This window comes from Rhinatrema bivittatum, chromosome 9, assembly GCF_901001135.1.
Source record: "Rhinatrema bivittatum chromosome 9, aRhiBiv1.1, whole genome shotgun sequence".
NCBI lineage: Eukaryota > Metazoa > Chordata > Amphibia > Gymnophiona > Rhinatrematidae > Rhinatrema > Rhinatrema bivittatum.
The window spans coordinates 165,913,097-165,935,206 of record NC_042623.1 but is presented as its reverse complement, the minus strand read 5'-3'; the positions used below and the strand labels follow the sequence as shown (position 1 = coordinate 165,935,206).

The window sequence follows — 22,110 nt, the reverse complement described above, 5'->3', positions numbered from 1 at the left end:
CGGGTCCGGAGGGCGAGGCCACGCCCCCGGACCGCCCCGGGCCGTAGCCACGCCCCCAGGCCCGCCCCCGGAACGCTCCCGACACGCCCCGAAAACGCTGCTGCGCTCGGTCCCGCCCCCGACACGCCTCCGACACGCCCCCCTCCGAAAACCCCGGGACTTACGCAAGTCCCGGGGCTCTGCGCGCGCCGGTAGGCCTATGTAAAATAGGCTCACCGGCGCACAGGGCCCTGCTCGCCTAAATCCGCCCGGATTTGGGCGGATTTAGGCGAGCAGGGCTCTTAAAATCCGCCCCTTAATGTTTATACAGGTATAAAAAGCATCATATAATTCCTATTTTACTAAGATCCACAGGACTGCAAGCCACATGACAGCATCGTTATTGCCTTCCCCATGAAAGCAAGCAAAAAGGAAAAAAAAAAAAGATAATCTTTCCTTCATCTACTACCAAGAAAAAAGGAATCAATATATGGAAAAGGAAGGGGGAACAATGACAAACTTGTAAAATTAAAAAAAAAAAAAATTAATAAAGAAAGGTGGACCCACAAAGATAAAAAATACATGAGACTGAGGTATTTAAATTACTGCTGGACTATAAAACAGAGGAGTGCTCACTGTAGCAATTCCACTTAAATTTGGAAGTCTATCCCTTAGAAAAATCAACAGTTCTCTGGATCAGTGGCTACAGAGCCTGGTAACACTCCTCCAGTAGAAAAGCTTGGGCCTGAAGCTCCCACTTAGAGGGGCAGATAGGGGGAGAAAGTGCACCTCTGGGCTCAGAAATACTTCCCTGGCACTCATCAGGAATGACCCTGGGTCCCCATCAGCTGTTTCTGCCAGGATCCTAGCACCGCCACAGAGGCATCCAGAGACCCACTCGCAATGGAAGGAGGCTTTCTGGTTGTAGGTTATTTTGTAAGATAACTGAGGGACTTGAAAGATCTATCCTCAGTGTCACCCTTTTTCCAGTTTTTTTCCCCAGATTAAGCTGTATTGTGAATGTTCCAAGTTTTGTTCTGCGGTTACTTCTGTTTCATATTTCCTTTATCTCTGCTATCTTTAATCACTCAAGTTTATCTGGTTTTTATCCATTCCTTTCAAATTTTTTCCGGTTCACCCTATTATAAAAAAAACCCCCACCTGTCAGTCCTCTCATTATTTCTGCCTATCACTCTACTAAAACTGCCATCCTTTATCTATTTGATCAGTTTCTGTACAGTGAAAAACTCTGTTTTTTCCATTCTAATTCTTCTTGATTTGTCTGGTGTCTTTGATACAATTGATTTATTCTGATCGTCTTCAGTCGCTTACTAACATTGGTACCTGAGATTCTGCTCATAGCTTGCTCATGACTGCATCTTCCAAGTTGTTGCTCACAACTCTGCCTCTGCATCCTCTCTTCTCTCATCTGGTGTTCCTCAGGGTTCTCTTTTGGGCTTTGTTCTATCTGCACTCACTGTCTTGGTCCTGACTGTTCAGTCTATTCTTTTGTAAACAGCTCTCTACCAGGGACTCTTTACCAGTGTACTATCAAGCTAGGAAAAGAGAATATTGTGGAAATCTTATGTAAAACTGGCCCCAAAACCCTAGACCACCACCAAAACCTCACCTTGAGTTATTAACTGGACCTCCTATAGTGGTATAAAGAGTTGACTACTATGATAAATGTCACAGGCCATAATGCATTTTGATAAATGACCCTGTAAATTAGACAACTGAATGGAAAGTCTAGGTTTAGGGGCTCAAAGTTCAGACACATAAAATTTCATTTAGGTGCCTATGTTGAAGCCAAAGTTAATGCACCTAAAGTTGAATGAATACAGGCACCTAACTTTATTCAGCTAGATTTTGACACTGATCATCCTCTGAATATCAGGCTCAAGGTGCTTTGTACCTGCTCTTTTGAGTGGATGACCAAGAAGGTAAAATAGCACATGTCATGTACTAATGAAAATGCCAATAATGCACACTGTTTTCCTCGCCTTACCTAAATACACCTTTGTGAATGCCTCCTCACAATCTGGCTAAAAGCACACATGTTGTGGAAACCCACATACACTTTTAGACATTTTCAGCTAAGTCATTTCATCTGTGTAAATAGCTGTTTGCCTGGGTAGATGGCTTTGCAAATTTATATTCCTTTCTATAATTTGCCCTGGTTAAGGGCATTCTGCAAATTCAAATATTGTTCTTCTTGTCTTGTATTCAGTGTTTAAGAATGCTAAAGAAGAAAGGCTGCATTCTTTAGGCCTTTAAATATTCCTGAACTTTTACTTTTAGTCAGGAGATTAGAACAACTTTGGGTCCTGTTTGGTGCTGGTACAAAAGGATTACCAAATTGTACACCTTCCATTTCCAGGTGAATTTGTCATGTAACTGAGCTATATACGAGCTCATAAGATGACTGAAGTTCCTCCGGGCACAGACACCACTAGGGCTGCTGCTGCTGCTTATGCTCAGATGGCATATGTTTCTGGAAAACAACCATTTGAGGGTCTGTTCATACATTCATGAGTGGACAATTGGGCATTAGCAAAAGCTGGCTTTGAGAGACAGATTCTCTACCCTGTAGGTCCTACTTTGCTAAGCCCCATAAGTACTGATGGAGAGTGTAAAAGAAAATGAATTAGCATAGCGTGTGTTTTCTTTCAGTTAACTCCTACAGCAATCAAGATTATCCTGCCCAGGTTTTTAAAAATTGTATCATAGTCTTAAACTGCTAGTTCTGCATGTACTTTGATATTATATAATAATGGAGATGTAAGTGAGATTGGAGAGTCTTTTATTCTCACTAAAGAAGTTTGCGGAAAAGATAAATACAAGTCCAGTTAAGATTTTCCCACAGTAATGGTATTGCTATTAAAGTGATAAGCATACAGCAGGAAACAAGAGGAACCTACACTGAAAAACATGTGGTCTGGTCTATTAAACTCCCTGAGTACTGGTACCCATCAGTTCTGATAGGTATAGGAGGTAACACAAAGGAAGTTGATGGTGCACAAATGTAACTATAGCTTAGTGAGCCTGCAATGTGATAAATAAGAAACTGTCTTTCCTCCCTTCTCTTTCTCTTCTCTTATAACTATACAACATGCTACATAGCCATTCTTCTTTTGCTCCACCACGATTTACTGGAAAGGGGTGGTATTCCTATCCATTTGTTCATACCATGAAATAAACATTATTACTTTGTCTGTCTTTTCACATTCTCTTGTAGCTAACACTGTTCCAGAAGGAGTCAAATGTGTGTATTTATTTCAACTTTTATTGGTATACTACTCTCTGCTTCACTGCTTCTGAAGGATCAGTCTTCAGAGAGGGAACATACATACAGCATGGGGAACCTCTTTCTCTGGGAAACCCCTCCTATCTCCTGGTTCTAAGGTCCCACTCCTGTCTACTTGTTTTGTTATGTGAAAGATGTAAATGAATGTTTAGGGTTATTTCCTCCCTCTTGATTCACATGTCAAAATCTTCTCTGTCTCTCTGTGTTCTTTCTCCTGATTCTCCCTCATGACATGGTGCTGATTTTGCCTAGAATTGTTCCTTTTCTTTTTATGGACAGTAGCATTATTTTCACAGATTCAGTCTGGATTCAGTCTTTGAACTGAGGCGATGTCTGCCAGAGAGCATTCCTTGAATCCTTAGTAAATAATGAATGATGAATTTCAAAGTAGATGAGTGTGAGAGAGCCTGATTAACCAGTGACCAGAATCAGTAGTGTTCAAGCAGACATTGTTTAAGCGCCCTCTTTTGTGGATTCTGTCTCTCATCTTAGACCTATATGTTGAGAAACCTGAAAATTCTAACTTTGGGCCCATATAATTCTAGCAACATTACCTCAGTCCTGATCGTCAGTAGGTTCTGCTAATCCAGTCCTCCTAAGGCTCCACAAGGTGCCATTTGTGAGCACTGAACTTCCAAATAACTCTACTAATACAGGTCATTTCTAGCCTACAGTTCCTTCCTTGATCCTCTCCTGTTTCCCAAATAGCCTGATCAGTGACCATAGCATTGGCTAGCAGTGCTCTTTGGTACTTTTGGCAAGACTTTCAATTGTACCAAATTCTGTGAAAATGCATAATGTCAAACACTGGGTGGTAAGCTGAGGTTAAAATTATTACTTATGGTCAAAGCAGGGTTTTATCCTAGATCGCCCCAAGCAACTCTTCATTCTTTATTTTTGGGGTACCTTGTTTGTTTTGTAGGGTGACACTTCTGGACACTTTCCCCATGCTGTAACTATGTTTGCTGCTGCTGCTGCTGCTTCTGCTGCTGTTGCTGCTTTTGCTCATGATTGATTCTGGCACTGATGAAGCACCTGACTGACCGCCTTGTGACTTCTGAATCTGTTTATGATCATAGTAAACAGTTCTCAGCATTGTCACTTGCTGGCACCCCCATTTAGGGGGGGTACTGACCTGGTGATACTAATATTCAGGCCGATGCAATATAGTGCGCTCAGGCTAGTGCACTGGGTAACACTCTATTGGATGTGTGTTTTGAAAGTGCTAAAATAACCCCCGATGCAATTCGGGGATTAGCGTGGCCAAAATGCGTATCCAATCGAGCGCATAGCTAATAGTGCTCATCATATGCAAATTCCATGTAGATGAGGCTATTAGCTATTACCCCACAAAGCCAAAAGTTGCCACATGGCCAAGGCGCCCATTTTAATGCGGCATATTTAATACTTGCCTGGGAGCTGGTGTTAAAGCAGACCCCGCTCAAGGGCTCACTGATAAAAAAAAAACAAAATACCTGCTTTCTGTGATTCCTCCTATTAGCATCGTCGCGATACTAAGTAGGAGGAACTACAGAAAGCAGAATTATGCCGTGCTCAAGGGCTCAAAAAAAAAAAATCCTGCTTTTAGGGTGAACCACAGAAAGCAGTATCCCCAAGGTCTGACCCAATTGGAAACTCTGCCAGTAGTACGTGAAGGAGTGATTAAATAAATATTAATTGTCAGGCACTTAATATTAATTTATTCACTCCTTCACTTACTGCTGATTGGTCCAATCACTGTCACTTGTCAGTGAAAGGACCAATCCCTTTTCAGAAGGCTGTCCTGAAAGGGTACAGCCCTGCCAGGGATGGAGAGAGAGCTCTGGCCAGGCTGGTGTGGGTGCACAGCCATGTCTCCTGGGCACCCGATGCAGAGCACTAGGGACGCATAAATTACCCATTGTGGGTCCCTTTTAGCAAGGCAGCTCATTTACCTATTGCATTGAGAGACCAGGAGAGGTGGATATGTGTGCATTCAAAAAACATGCACCCAGTTTGGACGCACGTTCTTTACGTGATGATATTGCATCGGCCTGATTTTGCTGGAGATAGTGACTGATACAGTATTCTCTCACTTGCATGGCGGAAGCTCCTATATCCAATGCTCATTTATCAAAAAGCCTGTGAGCTACCACATCCCAGTCTGAATCCATTCTTGATTAGTATTTATTTAAATTAACACAAAAAGACAGCAGTCCTCAAAGAAACATCTGTACTTATTGTGTATTTTAGATTCAGCTCCTGAAACAAGCCTGAACTAGATTTCTTTGCCTATGTTAGTTTGAATATCAGTGCAGGCCCACTAGATGAGGACAAGATTTCTTTACCAATTGGGAATATATTCCACATTGGTTCCCTTTAAACCAAGTAACCTGATCTTGATGTTGGTGCCTACTTGGAATGTTCTTTTGAGACACCACGTGACAAGAAATGAAGAATTTGCATGGGATGCAGCTCTAACAAGAACTAGATTCTTGTACTCACCTGGAATGTAATCTTAGTACTGTTACTGGAAATAAAAGAACCTGACTGTTACGCCCATCGGTCGCAGACGGCTGCGACCACTAATGCTCACCTCTTTTTATGCATCCCTGACATAATTGGGGAAAGTGGCAGCCTCCGCTAACTACCGCCACTCTCCCTGGAGTTCCCGGGACGGTGTGGACGCTGCCGACCACCATCTTGCTCATGGGATCACTTAGGCGTGCGCATGGGCCAGTATTAAGCACGTCATGGCGGGAACCTCGGGGGCGTCCTCTCCAGATGACGTCTATACCCTGCTGTACTTAAGCTGCCTGGCCCTGCCTATCAACGAGTTATCAAGGAGTTCCCTCATTGCTGAATCCGTTTCTCTCATATGGACTTTCTGTTCCAGCTCCTGCACCGGCGTGAGAAGCTCTGGGTATCTGCTCCTCGGGAGCCCTTCTTCGTCTCTGGCTATTCACTCCTCGGAGGGCCTTCTGCATTGGACTACAGTCTGCTCCCATTCCTGGGCCCTCTCCTGGAACTATCATCTCTGTGAGTACCTGACTCCACGGACTACCACCGTGCCAGCACTAGTGAGGAACCACCTCGGTGTACCCTGCTCTGCAGGCCATTGCCACGTCATCACTACAGAACCTCTCCGGTGTACCCTGGGTCCTGGGTCACTACCGTGCCAGCTCTAGTGAGGAACCACCTCGGTGTATCCTGTGCTGCAGGTCATTGCCATATCATCGCTTCAGGTTCCCCGCCGGTGTACATATACCCTGGGCCTCTACAATATCATCCCTAAGTAAGGAATCCTTCGGTGTACCCTGCGCTGCAGGCCACTACCGCATCATCGCTTTGGAGAGACTTCCCTTGGTGTACCCTGCGCTGCAGGTCACTACCGCATCATTACTTCACAGAGACTCCTTCGGTGTACCCTGTGCTGCAGGTCACTATCACATCACCACTTCGGAGAGACTTCAAGGAGTACCCCTTCTCTGCCCTTATCTCTTCCTCCTGCACGCCCTGCTCCGTGGGCTGTGCCTTTTCTAGTTTATAATAAAGACTCTATTCCACAACTGAGTCTGACATCTGCTGAGACCGCGCCTACCAACAATGAGGCCCACAGGGCTCCTCCCTGTGGGCGGTATCATCTCTCACCTCGACCCAGGGCCCACACACCTGCAAGTCATAACAGATTGCTAACTCCATGGACCCGGCACAGGTCTCAGCGATTTAGGCCATCCCTGGCCTGGCCCAGCGAATTTCAGAGCAACAAAAGGTATTAAAGACTTTGTTTATCGCCATCAATCAATTAAGCACTCGGTTGGACTCCGCCTCGATGCCTGTCAAGCCAAGTCCTACTTCACCTGCCCCGCTGTTTTGGCCTCCTGGGCCCTTGCTGGCACCCCCTTGCTTCGCAGATGACCCCTTGTTATGCAGGGGCTTCTTGAACCAGTGCAGCATGCACTTCTCTTTGCAGCCTACATACTTTCCTGACATAGTGTCCAAAACTACGTACATCTTATCCCTCCTGTATGGAAAAGCCTTGGCCTGGGCATCATCCCTTTGGGAATGAATGGATCCAATTCTCAACAACTTGCCAAGCTTCCTTGCCCTGTTTCCCTCTGTGTTTGACGACCCCGCTCGCAGGACCGTCGCTGGACCTGCACTCCTGCATTTGCAACAAGGTTCCAGGTGACTGACCGAATATGTCATTGAGTTTAGGACTCTTTCCTCAGAATTACACTGGGATCTGGGCTGCTTGCATGCCATATTCATGGAAGGACTAAGTTCATGTATTAAAGACAAATTAGCAGCACGTGAACTTCCAGAGACATTGGATTCACTTATAGACCTGGTTGGTCGCATCGATCATCGTCTGTGTGAACGGTCAAACAAGGCTAGAGGATCCAAAAGGATGTCGCCAGGGGCTCCACACATTCGCCAAACATCTTACACCCAGACAGCTCCATTACCCAGCACCGAAGAGGAGGAACCTATGCAAATGGGTCGCAGTCATCTATCTATGAAAGAAAGACGTCACCTGCAAAGATCAGGTCTTTGCATGTATTGTGGCCAGCCAGGTCATGTGGTACCCTTCTGTCCACTCTGTCCAGGAAACTCCCAGGCCTAGGACCCGCCGGAGGACCCCTCCTAGGCCTGACCGCACCTACTCCTCTGCTAACACTACCTGCCTCCATTAGCATGTTCGCCTTAGAGTTTCATACCCTAGCTCTGGTTGACTCCGGCTGGTGGGAACTTTATTCTCAGACAACTCATGGAACATATACGCATCCCCACTGTCTGGACACCTACACCCTTGATACTGTCCTCAATTCATGGCAAGCCGTTACCAGGCAAAGTTACTTTTTCCGTTACTCCAATCCAGCTTTGCACTGGGTCGCTACACACGGAGACCATTTCTTTTTTGGTCTTAGATAAGGCTTTACATCCTGTGGTGCTTGGACTGCCGTAGTTACAAATGCATACACCACATTTTGATTGGAGCACCTTACAACTGTCCCAATGGGGCAAATCCTGCCATGGGAAGTGCTTAGAAGTTGTAACTCCTATGCCATGTCTGACGACTACCACTTCTCTTCCGGGTCTACCCAGGCAGTATTCTTCTTTTAGTGAGGTGTTCTCCAAGAAAGCGGCAGACACCCTACCACCTCATCGCTCATTTGACTGTGCCATAAACTTGTTACCCAACACTGAACCTCCCAGAGGAAAGGTGTACCCACTTTCTCTGACGGAAACCAAAGCAATATCTGAGTATATACAAGAGAATTTGGCAAAAGGCTTCATCCGGCCTTCTAAATCTCCTGCTGGAGCCGGGTTCTTTTTTGTGGGAAAGAAGGACAGTTCCCTTTGACGGTGCATAGATTACCGCGGCCTAAATGAGATCACCCTGAAGGACCGCTACCCATTGCCATTAATCTCTGAGCTTTTTGACAGGCTCCAAAGGGCCAACATATTCACTAAATTGGACCTCAGAGGAGCATATAACTTGATCAGGATACACTAGGGTGATGAATGGAAAACCGTATTAACACCCGTGACGGCCATTTTGAATATTTAGTTATGACATCTGGCCTCTGCAATGCCTCAGCAGTATTTCAAAATAAGATGCACGAAATCTTCAGGGGCATGCTGTACAGCTGTGTAGTGATATACCTGGATGACATTTTGGTTTTCTCACAAGACATACAGAGCCATCATTTGGACGTCGCCAACGTCTTACAAAGATTGAGGGGCAACCAGTTGTATGCCAAACTGGAAAAATGCTCCTTTCACTAGGAGTTTGTTCCCTTCTTAGGCTATGTGGTTTCTAGCCAGGGCTTCCAAATGGATCCACAAAAGACCAAGGGTATTCGGGATTGGCCGCAGCCCACAGGTCTTAAGGCATTGTGAAGATTCTTGGGTTTCATTATTACAGGTCGTTCATCCACCATTATTCAACACTGACCGCTCCACTCACAGCCATGACTCGAAAGGGAGCCAACCCCTCGCGTGGTCTCCTGAAGCAGTGACCACCTTCCAGGAGCTCAAGGAGACGTTCCTACAAGAGCCGTGCTTGCGTCACCCGGATCCCCGATGACCCTTCATCATCGAGGTGGATGCTTCTGACATTGGTGTTGGTGCAGTCTTCAGCCAACACTTCGCCAATCACACCTTGCACCCATGCTCATTCTTCGATGTTTCTCCCCTGCAGAGTGTAATTACGGAATAGAGGACAAGAAACTGCTGGCGATTAAATTAGCCTTCGAAGAATGGCATCCATGGCTCGAGGGAGCACAACAGCAAATCACGGTTTACACCGATCACAAGAACCTTGAGTACTTACAGCATGCTCAATGCCTGAACCACAGACAGGCCCGCTGGTCACTATTTTTTACCACGTTCAATTTCCTCTTGCGATACCGGCCAGCTGATAAAAACACCTGAGCCAATGCACTCTCCCGTTCATTTACCACAGAAGATGTTCCTGATACTCCATGCCATATCATTGACCCTACGAGGGTGCTCCTCTCTGCTACACACATGGTTCCAGCCGGGAAGATGGTGGTTCCCCAACCACTCAGAAGAATCTTCAGATGGGTGCACAATTCTCTGCTTACAGGCCATCACGGACAAGCACGAACACTTTTGACCCTGCAAAGGTTCTACTGGTGGCCAACCATGCAGAAAGACGTTCATGCATATGTGGAATCATGTCCTACTTGCGCCCATCAACAGCCGCCAGCAGGCCATCCTAGGGGGCTTCTTCAACCACTTCTTGCGCCCAGCGAACCATGGATGCACATAGCCACGGATTTCATTGTTGATCTACCCCTTTCCTGTGGCAACAACACTATCTGGGTCACTGTGGACCACTTTTCAAAGATGGCTCATTTCATGGCACTGCCTGATCTACCTTCAGCCCCAGAACTAGAGAAACTATTTATTTGCCAAATCTTTCGCCGCCATGGCCTCCCAAGACACATCCTCTCTGACAGAGGTGTACAATTTACGGCAAAAAACATTTGACATAGCTCTGGACCTCACATCGGCTTACCATCCTCAGGTCAATGGACAGACAGAGAGGACAAACCGTACTTTAAAAGTTTCTCTGGGCATACGTAAACTCAAGGCAAAGTGACTGGTCCGATTTGCTTCCCTGGGCCGAGTTTGCTTTAAACACCCACCAGTCTGCTTCTACTGGATCTTCGCCCTTCCAAATTGTCTACGGACGCTAGCCTCTGCCTCCTTTTCCTGTGCCTCTGTTTGTGTCATCTCCCGCAGCCCAGGCCTCTGCACAGGAACTGCAAAAACTCTGGGAGCACACCAAACAACTTCTCCAACGAGCCGGTCAAAAGGCTAAGAAGTTCTATGATGCTCATCACCAAGCAGCTCCTCAGTTGAACCCCGGAGACAAAGTGTGGCTTAGTATCCGCTTCATCCACCTAAAACTGCCTTCAGCTTGCTTTGTGCCCAGATACATTGGGCCTTCCCCAGTACGTCGCCGCCTGGGTCCAGTTATGTATAGCCTTCAATTACCCACTTCATTTAAGATCGACAACGCCTTCTATATCTCTCTCTTAAAGCTGCTCGTCCTGCCTGAGTTCTCAAGAAAACCACCTGAACCCCAACATCTAACAGCTGAAAGGATATCACCTATCAGGTAGAAGACATATTAGATATAAGGAAGCGCGGAAGGCTCAGGGAATATCTCATCTCATGGGAAGGATTTGGTCCTGAGGAGAATAGTTGGGAGCCAGAAGTCAACATCCTCGACAAGGAACTAATCAGACAGTTCCACACCTCTCATCCTCGGAAACCCAAACCCCCGGGGAGGGGCCCTAAGAAGGGTGGTACTGTTACGCCCATCGGTCGCAGACAGCTGTGACTACTAATGCTCACCTCTTTTTATGCAGTCCTGACATCATTGGGGAAAGTGGCGGCTTCCGCCAGCTACCACCGATCTCCCTGGAGTTCCCGGGATGGCGTAGACACTGCCAACTGCCATCTTGTTCAAGGGATTGCTTAGGTGCGCGTGCGCACGGATCAGTATTAAGCACGTCATGGTGGGAACCTCAGGGGCGTCCCCTCCAGATGACATCTATACCCTGCTGTACTTAAGCTGCCTGGCCCTGCCTATCACCGAGTTAGCAAGGAGTTCCCTCATTGCTGAATCCGCTTCTCTCATACGGATTTCCTGTTCCAGCTCCTGCACTTCGGCATGAGATGCTCTGGGTACCCGCTCCTCGGGGGCCCTTCTTCGTCTCTGGCTATCCGCTCCTCGGAGGGCCTTCTGCCTTGGACTACAGTCTGCTCCCATTCCCGGGACCTCTCCTGGAACTATTATCTCTGTGAGTACCTGACTCCATGGATTACCCTGTGCCAGCACTAGTGAGGAACCACCTTGGTGTACCCTGCTCTGCAGGCCATTACCACGTCATTGCTTCAGAACCTCTCCGGTGTACCCTGGGTCCTGGGTCACTACCGTGCCAGCTCTAGTGAGGAACCACCTCGGTGTACCCTGCGCCGCAGGACATTGCCATATCATCGCTACAGGTTCCCCGCCAGTGTACCCGTACCCTGGGCCTCTACAATATCATCCCTGAGTAAGGAATCCTTCGGTGTACCCTGCACTGCAGACCACTACTGCATCATCGCTTTGGAGAGACTTCTCTCGGTGTACCCTATGCTACAGGTCACTATCACATCACCACTTCAGAGAGACTTCAGGGAATATCCCTTCTCTGCCCTTATCTCTTCCTCCTGCAGCCCCCGCTCCGCGAGTTCTGCCTTTTCTAGTTTATAATAAAGACTGTATTCCACAGCTGTGTCTGACGTCCACGCCTACCGACGTGAGGCCCACAGGGCTCCCTGTGAGCTGTACCATCTCTTACCTCAGCCCAGGGCCCACACACCTAAAAGTCATAACACTCACCTGGATTCTTGTGTCTATCTGCAATGAGCTCTAGAGACAGCTCATGGAAGAAAAACCTTGAATTTTTTTTGTGGAATGAACTCTGGTTTCTGCTAAATAATTGGTTATAAAAACCAAAGTCTCGGGCATGAAATCAAAAAATCTAAGACATGAAAGTGAGCTGTTGTTTATTTTTTAAAAAAAATCTCCCTGCAGAAGTCATTTCAAAGAATTAAGGTAAAAAAAATATGGAATACAAAGTGAGGGAAGGTGATGAGAAAAGAAAACACCGAGGACATATAAAAGACAGAGAATAAAGAAAAGAAGTGCAATTTTGAGAACTATTGTCAGGAAAAAATGATAGCCACTTAGAGAGAAAAAAAAATGTGTACCAACGTTGAATGGATGGTAGGACAAGGAGGACTTACACAAAGAGACTGGGGCAGATGAATAGATATATATTCATGTAAAATATTGCTGGTGCATAATGCTGTGTAAACACACTCCATGGCTACTAACCTATATGTGCTGTATATTCATAATTTCTTTTATCTGTACTCTCTTATATTCTCCTCACCACATTTTGTAGTCATAGTCCCAACTGCATATCTCTTTTCTCTACGTTTTCTCTTCCATCCTTTTTTCTTCCTACCTTTCCTGCCTCCCTGTCTTTTCTATTTCTTTCTCTGTTTTTCCTTCCCTCCTCCCTATAGACATATCCGACCTTGACAACAATAATGGTATTCGTAGGGTGGCACCCCTGAATCATCGACATGACAATCTTTCCACAGTGGCCAATGCTATGACTGGAATCAGCCCTTCCTCTTCATTATCAGCCTTGTCTAGCCGGGCTGCCTCCATTTCAAGCCTTCATGAGCGTATCATGTTTGCTCCAGGCAGTGAAGAAGCTATTGAGAGGCTAAAGGTAAGGACCCAGAAACCCTGTCCCTTCCTCAGTGCCAGCACCTCCTAAAACAAAAACTTTCTTTCTCTGAAGGCAAGCAGTTTACTGTAGTAATGTCATCTGATGGCACTGACACAGAACATGTTTCCAGAGCTTTCTTGAAAATTCTCGAGCTCTCTCAGATCAAGAGCAGCAATCGCCCTGTTCTTGTCCGTGTGCAGCATGCCTCAGTTTGTTTTTTTCCACAGACAGGAACAGATAAACCTTTCTGCCAGAAGTGTCTTAACTGCATTTTTTTCTGGCTATATTGCTATTTTTATTCCTTTTTACTTCAGTGTGCTTAGAGGTTTTTGTCTTTTCCTTTAGTAGGTTTGTTCAGCACTTTTATAGATTTTATTATTTGTTCTCATTCTTGTCAGCAGGCCTGCTTAGGCCACACTTTCTGGCAGGCTTCTAGGTTGTTTCCCCTTTTTCTTCTTTGGTCTTCTTTTGAGGAAAATGTTTTCTTTTGATTTTACATTGTGAATTTTTTGGATGATGGCAAAATAAAAAGACCAGTAGCTTCAAGTTTTGCCCAGATTGTAGCAGAAGATAGCCATAACTCACCATCGCAACACCTGTTACAGGTCCCTGGACCAGGAAAATGATGTAACTCATTGCAGCATCTGCTCTGGATGTCACTAAGGGGCAGATTTTAAAAGCCCTGCGCGCGTAAATCCGGTTGGATTTACGCACGCAGGGGGGTTACGCGTGCCAGGCCTATTTTGCATAGGCCCGGCGACGGGCGCAAGCCCCGGGACGTGCATATGTCCTGGGGCTTTGAAAAAGGGGCAGGAAGGGGGCGGGGGTGTAGGCGGGGTGGCGATCCGGGGGCGGGACCGAGGCCTCCGGCACAGCGGGGGATCACGCACCGGCACCGGCAGGCGTAAACAGTAAAATAAAGGTAGTGGGGGACTTAGGTAGGGCTAGGGGGCGGGTTTGATAGGGGAAGGGAGGGGAAGGTGGGGGGAGGGAGCGGAAGGAAAGTTCCCTCCGATTTCGAAGCGGCCTCGGAGGGAACGGGGAAAGCCATCGGGGCTCCCCTAGGGCTCGGCTTGCACAAGTGGGCACCCCCTTGCGTGCGCTGACCCCGGATTTTATAACATGCGCATGGCTGCGTGCGCATGTTATAAAATTGGGCGTAGATTTGTGCGCGCCGGGTTGCACGCACAAATCTACGCCCACACATAGCTATTAAAATCCGGCCCTAAGGGTTTTTGGAATCCACATGGTGAATCTACTCTTCCATATTAAAGATTTGAAAAAGAAATTCAGATCCACTGAACAGGGACTGAAGGCATTGAAGTGGACAGGGACCATGGAGCTGCACTGACCACTGGAGACAAGGAGTTGTTGAAGGAGACAAGGAGTTGTTGAAGGAGACAAGGAGACAAGGAGTTGTTGAAGGATGCATTATCCCCTTCAATGCTGAAAAACAGGCTCAAAGATTGAGTCAAATCTCAGTCTCTCAGCTTATGCTGAGCATCAGACTCTTAAGTGCTTGAGCATAGAGCCAAGGAGAAATGGCCTATTAGGGCTTATTGAAGGAGAAGGCTCACCAGTGACTATCTTCTTTGATGTATATCTCCAAGATCCAGAAGATATTACTGTTTGCTATTTGATCCCCTATATGGCTAAACCTGGAAGATAGCTCTGTTTCCCATTCAAGGTATTTTCTATGTCAAACTGTAGAAATACAGTTTAAATTTTCAGCATCCATCAGGACACCCTGAAGACGGTCAGTCCTCCTGCTCAGATGCACTGAGACTTTGGAGGTGTGTAGCAAAGGCAGTTGCTCTGCAAATGAATGGTGCTTAGCAGCAAATGTTAACTGGCTCAACTGCACTTGGAGCGTGGCCTGCTGATGTCTTCTCAGGAACCCTGAATGTCTTAGCATCAACATCAAGCTTCACTGAATCTACTGAGTTGAAGTCAAGCAACCTTAGAAAGGGAAGCATTTTCACATCCTCAATGACAATTGGATCCAAGGTTCTTTATGGGGATCCCTGAAGGATCCTCATTATCAGCCATGCTTTTTAATGTGTACCTTGGTCTAAGGTGTAAATTTATTATCAGGACTTTGTTTGTATTATCAAATTTATGTGGTCGATATCTAGGTTTTTTTTCAATCATACCTGACATCAAAACTACTCTGGGGACTGATTGTTATTTATCTAAATGCTATTAAATGTTGGCTAATCATCAGGAGATTGGCCCTAAACATTTAGAAAATCAAGAAACAGTAATTAGGATAAGTAAGTTGTCTTCCACATCTTTTCTATAGAGTTTGTTTTTTGATGATTATCAGATTCAATACTTAATGATGTAGATAATCTAGGGGTGATTTTTTTACTCTAGCCTTTCTTTTAAACATCATGTAAAGATATTGACTCACAATTCTTTTTTGAAGCTTTGTAAGCTGTGTAAGCACCTTATTTGAAATCTGAGGATTTTCATACCATACTCTAGGCCTTAATTTTATCAGACCTGGACTACTGTATTGCAATTTATCTGGGTCTTCTCGCTTCTACTATACATATGTATTAGCTGGTTCCGGTCATTTTGATCATATTAAACCTATACTGTCCTCCATAGAGATGTGATTCGGTCAAACCTTTCAGTTCAGCCTTCATTATTGGCCCGCTGTGGGAAATTGTGTTTTCCCGCTGTTCGGGCCAATTTTATTTTGGCTGCCCCCGAAACGAAAACCAAAACCCACCCCAACCCTTCAAATTTAATTAATTACAACCCCCCCAAAACTTGCCAAAAGTCCCTGGTGGTCCAGCGGGGTCCCGGGAGCAATCTCCTGCTATCGGGCCATCAGCTGCCATCTTAAAAAATGGCGCGGACCATCCATTGCTCCTACCATGTGACAGGGGCCGACCAATGGCACCGATAGCCCTGTCACATGGTAAGGGCAAAGGGCCATTGGCGCCATTTTGATTAGTGGCAGCTGATGGCCCGAGAGGGGGAGATCGCTCCCAGGACCCCGCTGGACCACCAGGGACGTTTGGTAATTCTTGGGGGTGTTGGGCAAGTCTTGGGGGGTGGGAGGGTGGGGGGTTGCAATTAATTAAATTTGAAGAGTTGGGGTGGGTTTGTGATTTTTTTTTAATGTGCCCTTTCTCCTCCCCAAAAAATGATAAGAAAACCACACAAACATTTTGTGGGTTTTCCTATAGTTTCGTCGGCCCCCCCGAAACGCAACGAAATAGGAAATATCGACTTTATTTTCTATTTTGTTGCAAACGAATGCACATCCCTAGTCCTCCATATACTGGTTGCCAATACAATAAAGAGTAATTTTTAAGACCTTGATGGTGATTCATAGAGTAATGAATGTTGAGGCTCCATCATGCACTCACTGTATAGGTGGGAGGATGAGGTTTTATGCAAACTGCTAGCCTATTATAACATCTGACAGCTGGGTCCTTAAGGTCTATAAATTACTTTCATTGAAATTCCCTCCACATCACCTACTAGGTGAGCATTATCTCTCAACAAATACCAGGTCACAATAAGGTTAGGGATCACTTCTCTCTTGGATGTCAAATTGTTTGAATTTGTACCACTGCAGGTCATGGATATTTTTCCAGGTATTTCCTGAGTCTCAAGAAAATTGGAAGATAGCTTCCCATCGTAGACCTAGAACTTTGAATAAGTATATCACAAGAGAAAAGTTCAAGATGATTTTTCTAGGCACTGTATTGGTTAGGATAACTGGTTATGTTCTCTGGATTTGAAGGACGCATATATTCACATAGAAGCACATTCGACTCACAGAAAGTATATTCATTTTTTCATAAGGGAATACCACCTCTATTACTTTAGTCAAATGGATGGTCAAGTGCACTTTTCAAAGATAGACAAATCCATATTGAACATCATCTGGATAGTAGAATTACTAGGGTTAATCATCAATTATGCCAAGTCCAATGTGAGCCTGACATCTCAATTAGAATTCATAGGAACTCTGCTAGATATGACTCAAATCTGGGCTTTCTAACTTTCTCCCACCCATAGTCCCCTGTTCAGGCACCATTTTTAACCCCCTCTTCAGGTAGAGGACTATATTTTCCACTCCTGCAGAGCCACTGGTCTGCTAATTCAGGGTGAGGAAAAGAAAACACAAAGTTGGGTTCCATGAACTGAAGGCAGGAATGCTCCTGCAAGACTATCCTGGAGAGTTCACAAGGCACAGAAAATAAAAGTCCATACCAAATGTATACTCCAAACAGAAGAACATTTGCTAAACAAAAATTGGCAAGCAATACAAAAATCCAAAATGCAAATAAATACAGTAGTTAGAAAAACAGCTTACAGTTCTCACAGAAATGCAAAATCACACTGGTCCAAGCAAAATTCTTAAACTTAAGTTCCAACAATTCCAAGGCATCTCACATTTACATCCAAATAAGCTTGTCACTTCTGAATCCTGAGTGAAAGTATAAAGTCTTCCTTGAAATTTCTCACTGTACACAGAACAGCAGGATGGCCCAAGACAATTCTTCCAACTTGCTTTTAGTGGTTGGAGATCCCTAGTTCACTCCATTTCTTTCAGAAGAGTGCTTCTTCCACCACGACAGGAATATCACCCTTTGATGCCCTACCAGACTTCCAGAAAATCCCAAGAACAATGTCTTCAACTCCTTTTCAGCACCCTCCTCAGGAACTCCTGAACTGAGCTCCCAAAGATTCCCTAACAGACCCCTCTCAGTGGTTGTGGGTTCACCATATATACTCTCAGATTATACCCATCCTATTACTCACCCTAACATCTATACCCCCTGAATTTCCCATTGCTGGAAAATTCTACACTTTACTGAATAGCCCCTTTCCAGTGAACCCAAAAGGGATTTACATATGCATTCTTTATTTCTGCCTAAGGTTGTGATGGATTTCCACCTTGATCTGTCAATTGTACGTCCAACATTTTTCCCAAGGCACATGCCAGCTAAGGTGAACAAGCCCTGCAGACTTTGGATTGCAAAAGAGCTACTGCCTTCTTTCTACAGCAGATGAAAGAACTTAGAAACTCTATACAGCTATTGGATTAATTTTATCCCAATAAGGTTGAGATTGCTGTGTTAAAGAGAACATTATTTTTCTTTACATTTATAACCCACCTTTCTAACTGGTGTTTGCATTTTCTATGTGGTATTTGCTTGGAGATGTTTGTTTTGCTGTGTTATATTTTTTTGTCATCACCCTTTTCCCCTCATTCTACCTAATCTACCTCCTGAAGACCTGGAAAAATCCCTTCAGATGCTTAAACACTTGGTGTCTGATGTCTTGAATGCCTCTCTACTTGATGTGTTATCTGGTCATTCCTGTTCTCCAACTCTCTTCCAAATAAAAAAGGAAGCCTTAAATGATAAGCTTGTGAGACTGGACTTAGAAATTGTATCTGCGAACCACCACTGATATCTTGCAGCTCTCAAATTACAGCCTGCATCAACTAAGAAAGCATTGGTTGCAACAATGCTCCGCTATTTGACCCCGCTCCCTCAGGTTCCTGAGAAAGACATAGACTCACCCGAGCCAACAGTGATCAACAAGAAGCAATTTGCAAATTCATTGCCATGGTCTCAAAGCCGGCATAAGGATAGCTTCAATTCTCTTATCCTAAGCATCTTTTAGAATTGTCCTTCCTTCTACCAGAAGGGTGGTCTACTTAGACACAGAACACACCAACGCTTCCACCTTCAGAAAACTTAACTGTTCAAAGGGGTACCATCCGGCAAAGCATGTCCCCCTTAAGGCTTGCTTCTGGATCATCTCATACAAAGCAATCAGTTCTTGAATTGCATCTATGAGGGGAAAGAAATGATGCTTATGTAGGGTGACCAAAAAGGGATCTGTCTTTTGTGCACACATAGAGTCAACCCCAGTCATAAGCAGCTTCAGAGTCTGAGATAACAGACTCAGTATCTCATCAGCATAAAAGAAATGGAGCAGAGTTCTATGTGGTTCCAAATCTGGAGGGATTTCCCCTTCAGCAAGAGGGGGGAAACCCACATCTTCACCAGAAACATATGTATCCACATCCTCCTGCAAATGATTAGGGATTCCTGGACCGCGGCTCTTGCACGTGGTAACAAGCACTGGGTGTGCCCTGCAAGTTTGACCTTAGAAAGACATATCAAGACCCATGCCATCAGGATTATATCTATATCAGTGGCCCATCTAAGGACAACCTATATAAAAGAGATATATAAAGCTGCAACGTGGAGTTCAGTCCACATATTTGCATCCATCTATCGTTAAGAAACTGACTCTCAATGTAAGAACAGGATTGAGCAGGCTATTCTACAAGTTCTCTTTGAAGTTTAGAGCAGGGAAGTAGTAACTGTCATGCATGCTTAGAAGATGGCAGAAATCTTCAAGAAAACTCTAGAAATGTGTTCTGTCTTTGCCATTGGATGACTGCACCCATCTGTGTGACCAGTAAACTGCTGCCTTCAGAGAATACATGCTGCAGGTAAGCAACTTTGCTTTACTGATGTTTGATTTGTGAAAATAGTTCACCAGAATGCCAGAAGAAAATTAGAGAACATTTGAACAAATATTCTGAAATTCAACCTCATGAGGAGCCATCCTTAATGCTGAGATAGAGGGGTGTATACTCAAAAGATTTAAGCAGTGAACATTGACTTTTAACTCTAGAAATCTAACCATTTAAAAATCCTGCCTCCCCTACCCCCATCTAGCTAAAATCTGTCCAGACAAGATCACTATGTGCACAGATTTAACTGGGCAAAATGAGAGCCCAGGAGACTGGATTTTCAAATTTGGCCAGTAACCAGCTAAATTTGTCTACCTAAGTGTGACCACCACAAATAGTGTCTTAAATCTAACAGCACATCTTTGTGCAATTAGATTTAACCACATATTCAGCTGCAATTTTACCTGTTAGCTGTGACTGAATATCTGGACAGTTAACTAGTCAAAATTAACCAGTTAACTTGGTTGCTCTATGGCTCTTTCAAAATCTACCCAAGGAGACCTTATTTCTATATAGGATTCATATAGGAGCAGAAGAATTTAATGTGGGTTTGGGCTCTTTAACCAAACAGAATCCTATGATATACTTTAGAAACTCACATATAACCACCAGACTGGATAGATGGACATACTGTTTAATGATTTGTGAAGAGTGAAGAAGCAATAGTATTTTTATCACTCAAAAACAATTGGATGAATTGAAAAAAAGGATCATGCAAATAGTGGGAATAGGAATTCTCCCAAAATGCATAATTTCACTTGTAATGTGAATATATAAAATACTACTCTTATGTAGAGATGTGCTTTCATTTGAAACAAAATAAAAAATATCAATGAAATTTCCTATTTTGAAAATAAAATGAAAGAAAAATGAACATAATTCCATTTTTTTGTTTTCTAATTTTCAAGCAGTCAGTCCTATGTCAAAGACATTCATCTGAAGTATCATGAGTGAAACAAAAGTTAATGTATTGCTTCACACAGAGAAGAGGTTAGAGAATTACCAATCAATTAAAACCAAAAAATTCCAACATAAATTTCAGAATAAAAAACACAAATCTGTTAGTGTGGGGTCAACTGCCAACAGCCTAATTGTGATATGTATTAATACTACATAGTACCTGAAGGAGGAAAGGCTATAAAGAACAGATTCTGGAGTGAAATCAAATACATTGCTTGAAGGAAGCCATGCACAATATTTATTGTTTTTATAAACTGTGTCATTATCTGTCCCCCCCCAGGAGTTCCTTAGAACTCTAAAGGGCAGTCTAGGCTAGGTTAGTTCTCCACTGTAGGAAAAGATAAGGATCTGTATGCCAGGTGGGGTTTCCTCAGAAATATAAGCTTTGGAGGTTAGTTTCTCACTGCTGGACATAAATTTCAAGCCAACAAACAAAAAACATTCCTTTTTCTCTCTTTTTTCTTTTCCTCCATAATATACAAACTCTGGTTATGAGTCCAAGTTCATGCCACTGTACTCACAGTCTTTCTAATGGGTCTTGGGCAATTAGTCACAGCATAGTCAGCCCATGCAAGCAACACCAAAAAAAAAAAACAACCCAGAAAGGAAAATTGTGTTCTCTTCAAACTCTGAGTTTGATAAGATGAACGTAAAACTCTCTTTCCTCATTCCCCCATGAGTTGTATATTCAACCACTCTCCAGCCACTCTCCAAATACTAGCCTTTCCATAGTCCTGGCTCCCAGCAACATAAACAAAATCACCTCTAATCAGTAGCACCAAAAAACAAAATATCCTCAGTGGTTTAGATCCCCAAAAGATTTCCCCTGGGCTTGCGCTTCCAATTCAACAATCACATCAAGACAAGAGCAACCTAAACTTAATTGATGTCGAATCATTCTGCAGCGTAGCAACATCCACCTCCATGTCCTCCACTCTGAACTCTGTTTGCTTTTGCAGGGATTTATAAATCTGAGTCACAGGGTGTGGCTCTCCCTGTAATTGGTATGTTTCCCAGCTCATGTCTTCTGTGTCAGCTGTATTGCCCGGGAGATTGAGGCCTCTGCTCTGCCTACTTTCAGAGGCTCCACTTTCAGATTCCTCTTGGCCTAAGTAATACCTAGGATACTTGGGAACTGTAGTTCCTTTGTGCTGTAATCCTAGTCTGGGCTTTATCTTCTTGGGTCTAGCTCAATGTCCTATCCCTTGTTCAGGGGGTTGAACCTGATGTAGTGGGACTCCTACATCACACACACACCCCTTTTAAAACCTGTTCCACCCTCCCAATCTTCAGTATATTCTGTGTGCTCTGAATCCTTTCACGAAAGGAAATCAGCATTAATATGTTCTTTACCGGCCCTATGGTATATCTAGAAGTCATATGCCTGCAGTGCTATGTACCACTGGGTCAATTGTGTATTATTTATGTCTTTCATTGTGTTAAACTAACTTTAAGTTGTCATGGTCTGTCACTAAGTGGAACGACCTTCTAAGCATATAGTACTTTAGGATCTCTATTGCCCATCTTAA

General features: G+C 44.4%; 1 protein-coding gene across 5 annotated transcripts in view; it reads left to right on the top strand.

The window, feature by feature from the left end:
• Positions 1-22,110, top strand: part of KIF1A (kinesin family member 1A) — a 416,621-nt gene that overhangs the window by 73,599 nt on the left and 320,912 nt on the right. For 3 of the 5 annotated variants that reach the window (XM_029616879.1, XM_029616878.1, XM_029616876.1), the window contains exons 13-14: positions 3,218-3,244; positions 12,965-13,098. In XM_029616879.1, coding sequence (XP_029472739.1) covers positions 3,218-3,244; positions 12,965-13,098 — 161 coding nt within the window. Of the gene's footprint in view, positions 1-3,217; positions 3,245-12,886; positions 13,099-22,110 lie in introns of all 5 variants that reach the window. The other 2 variants (XM_029616877.1, XM_029616880.1) reach the window with 2 other exon arrangements.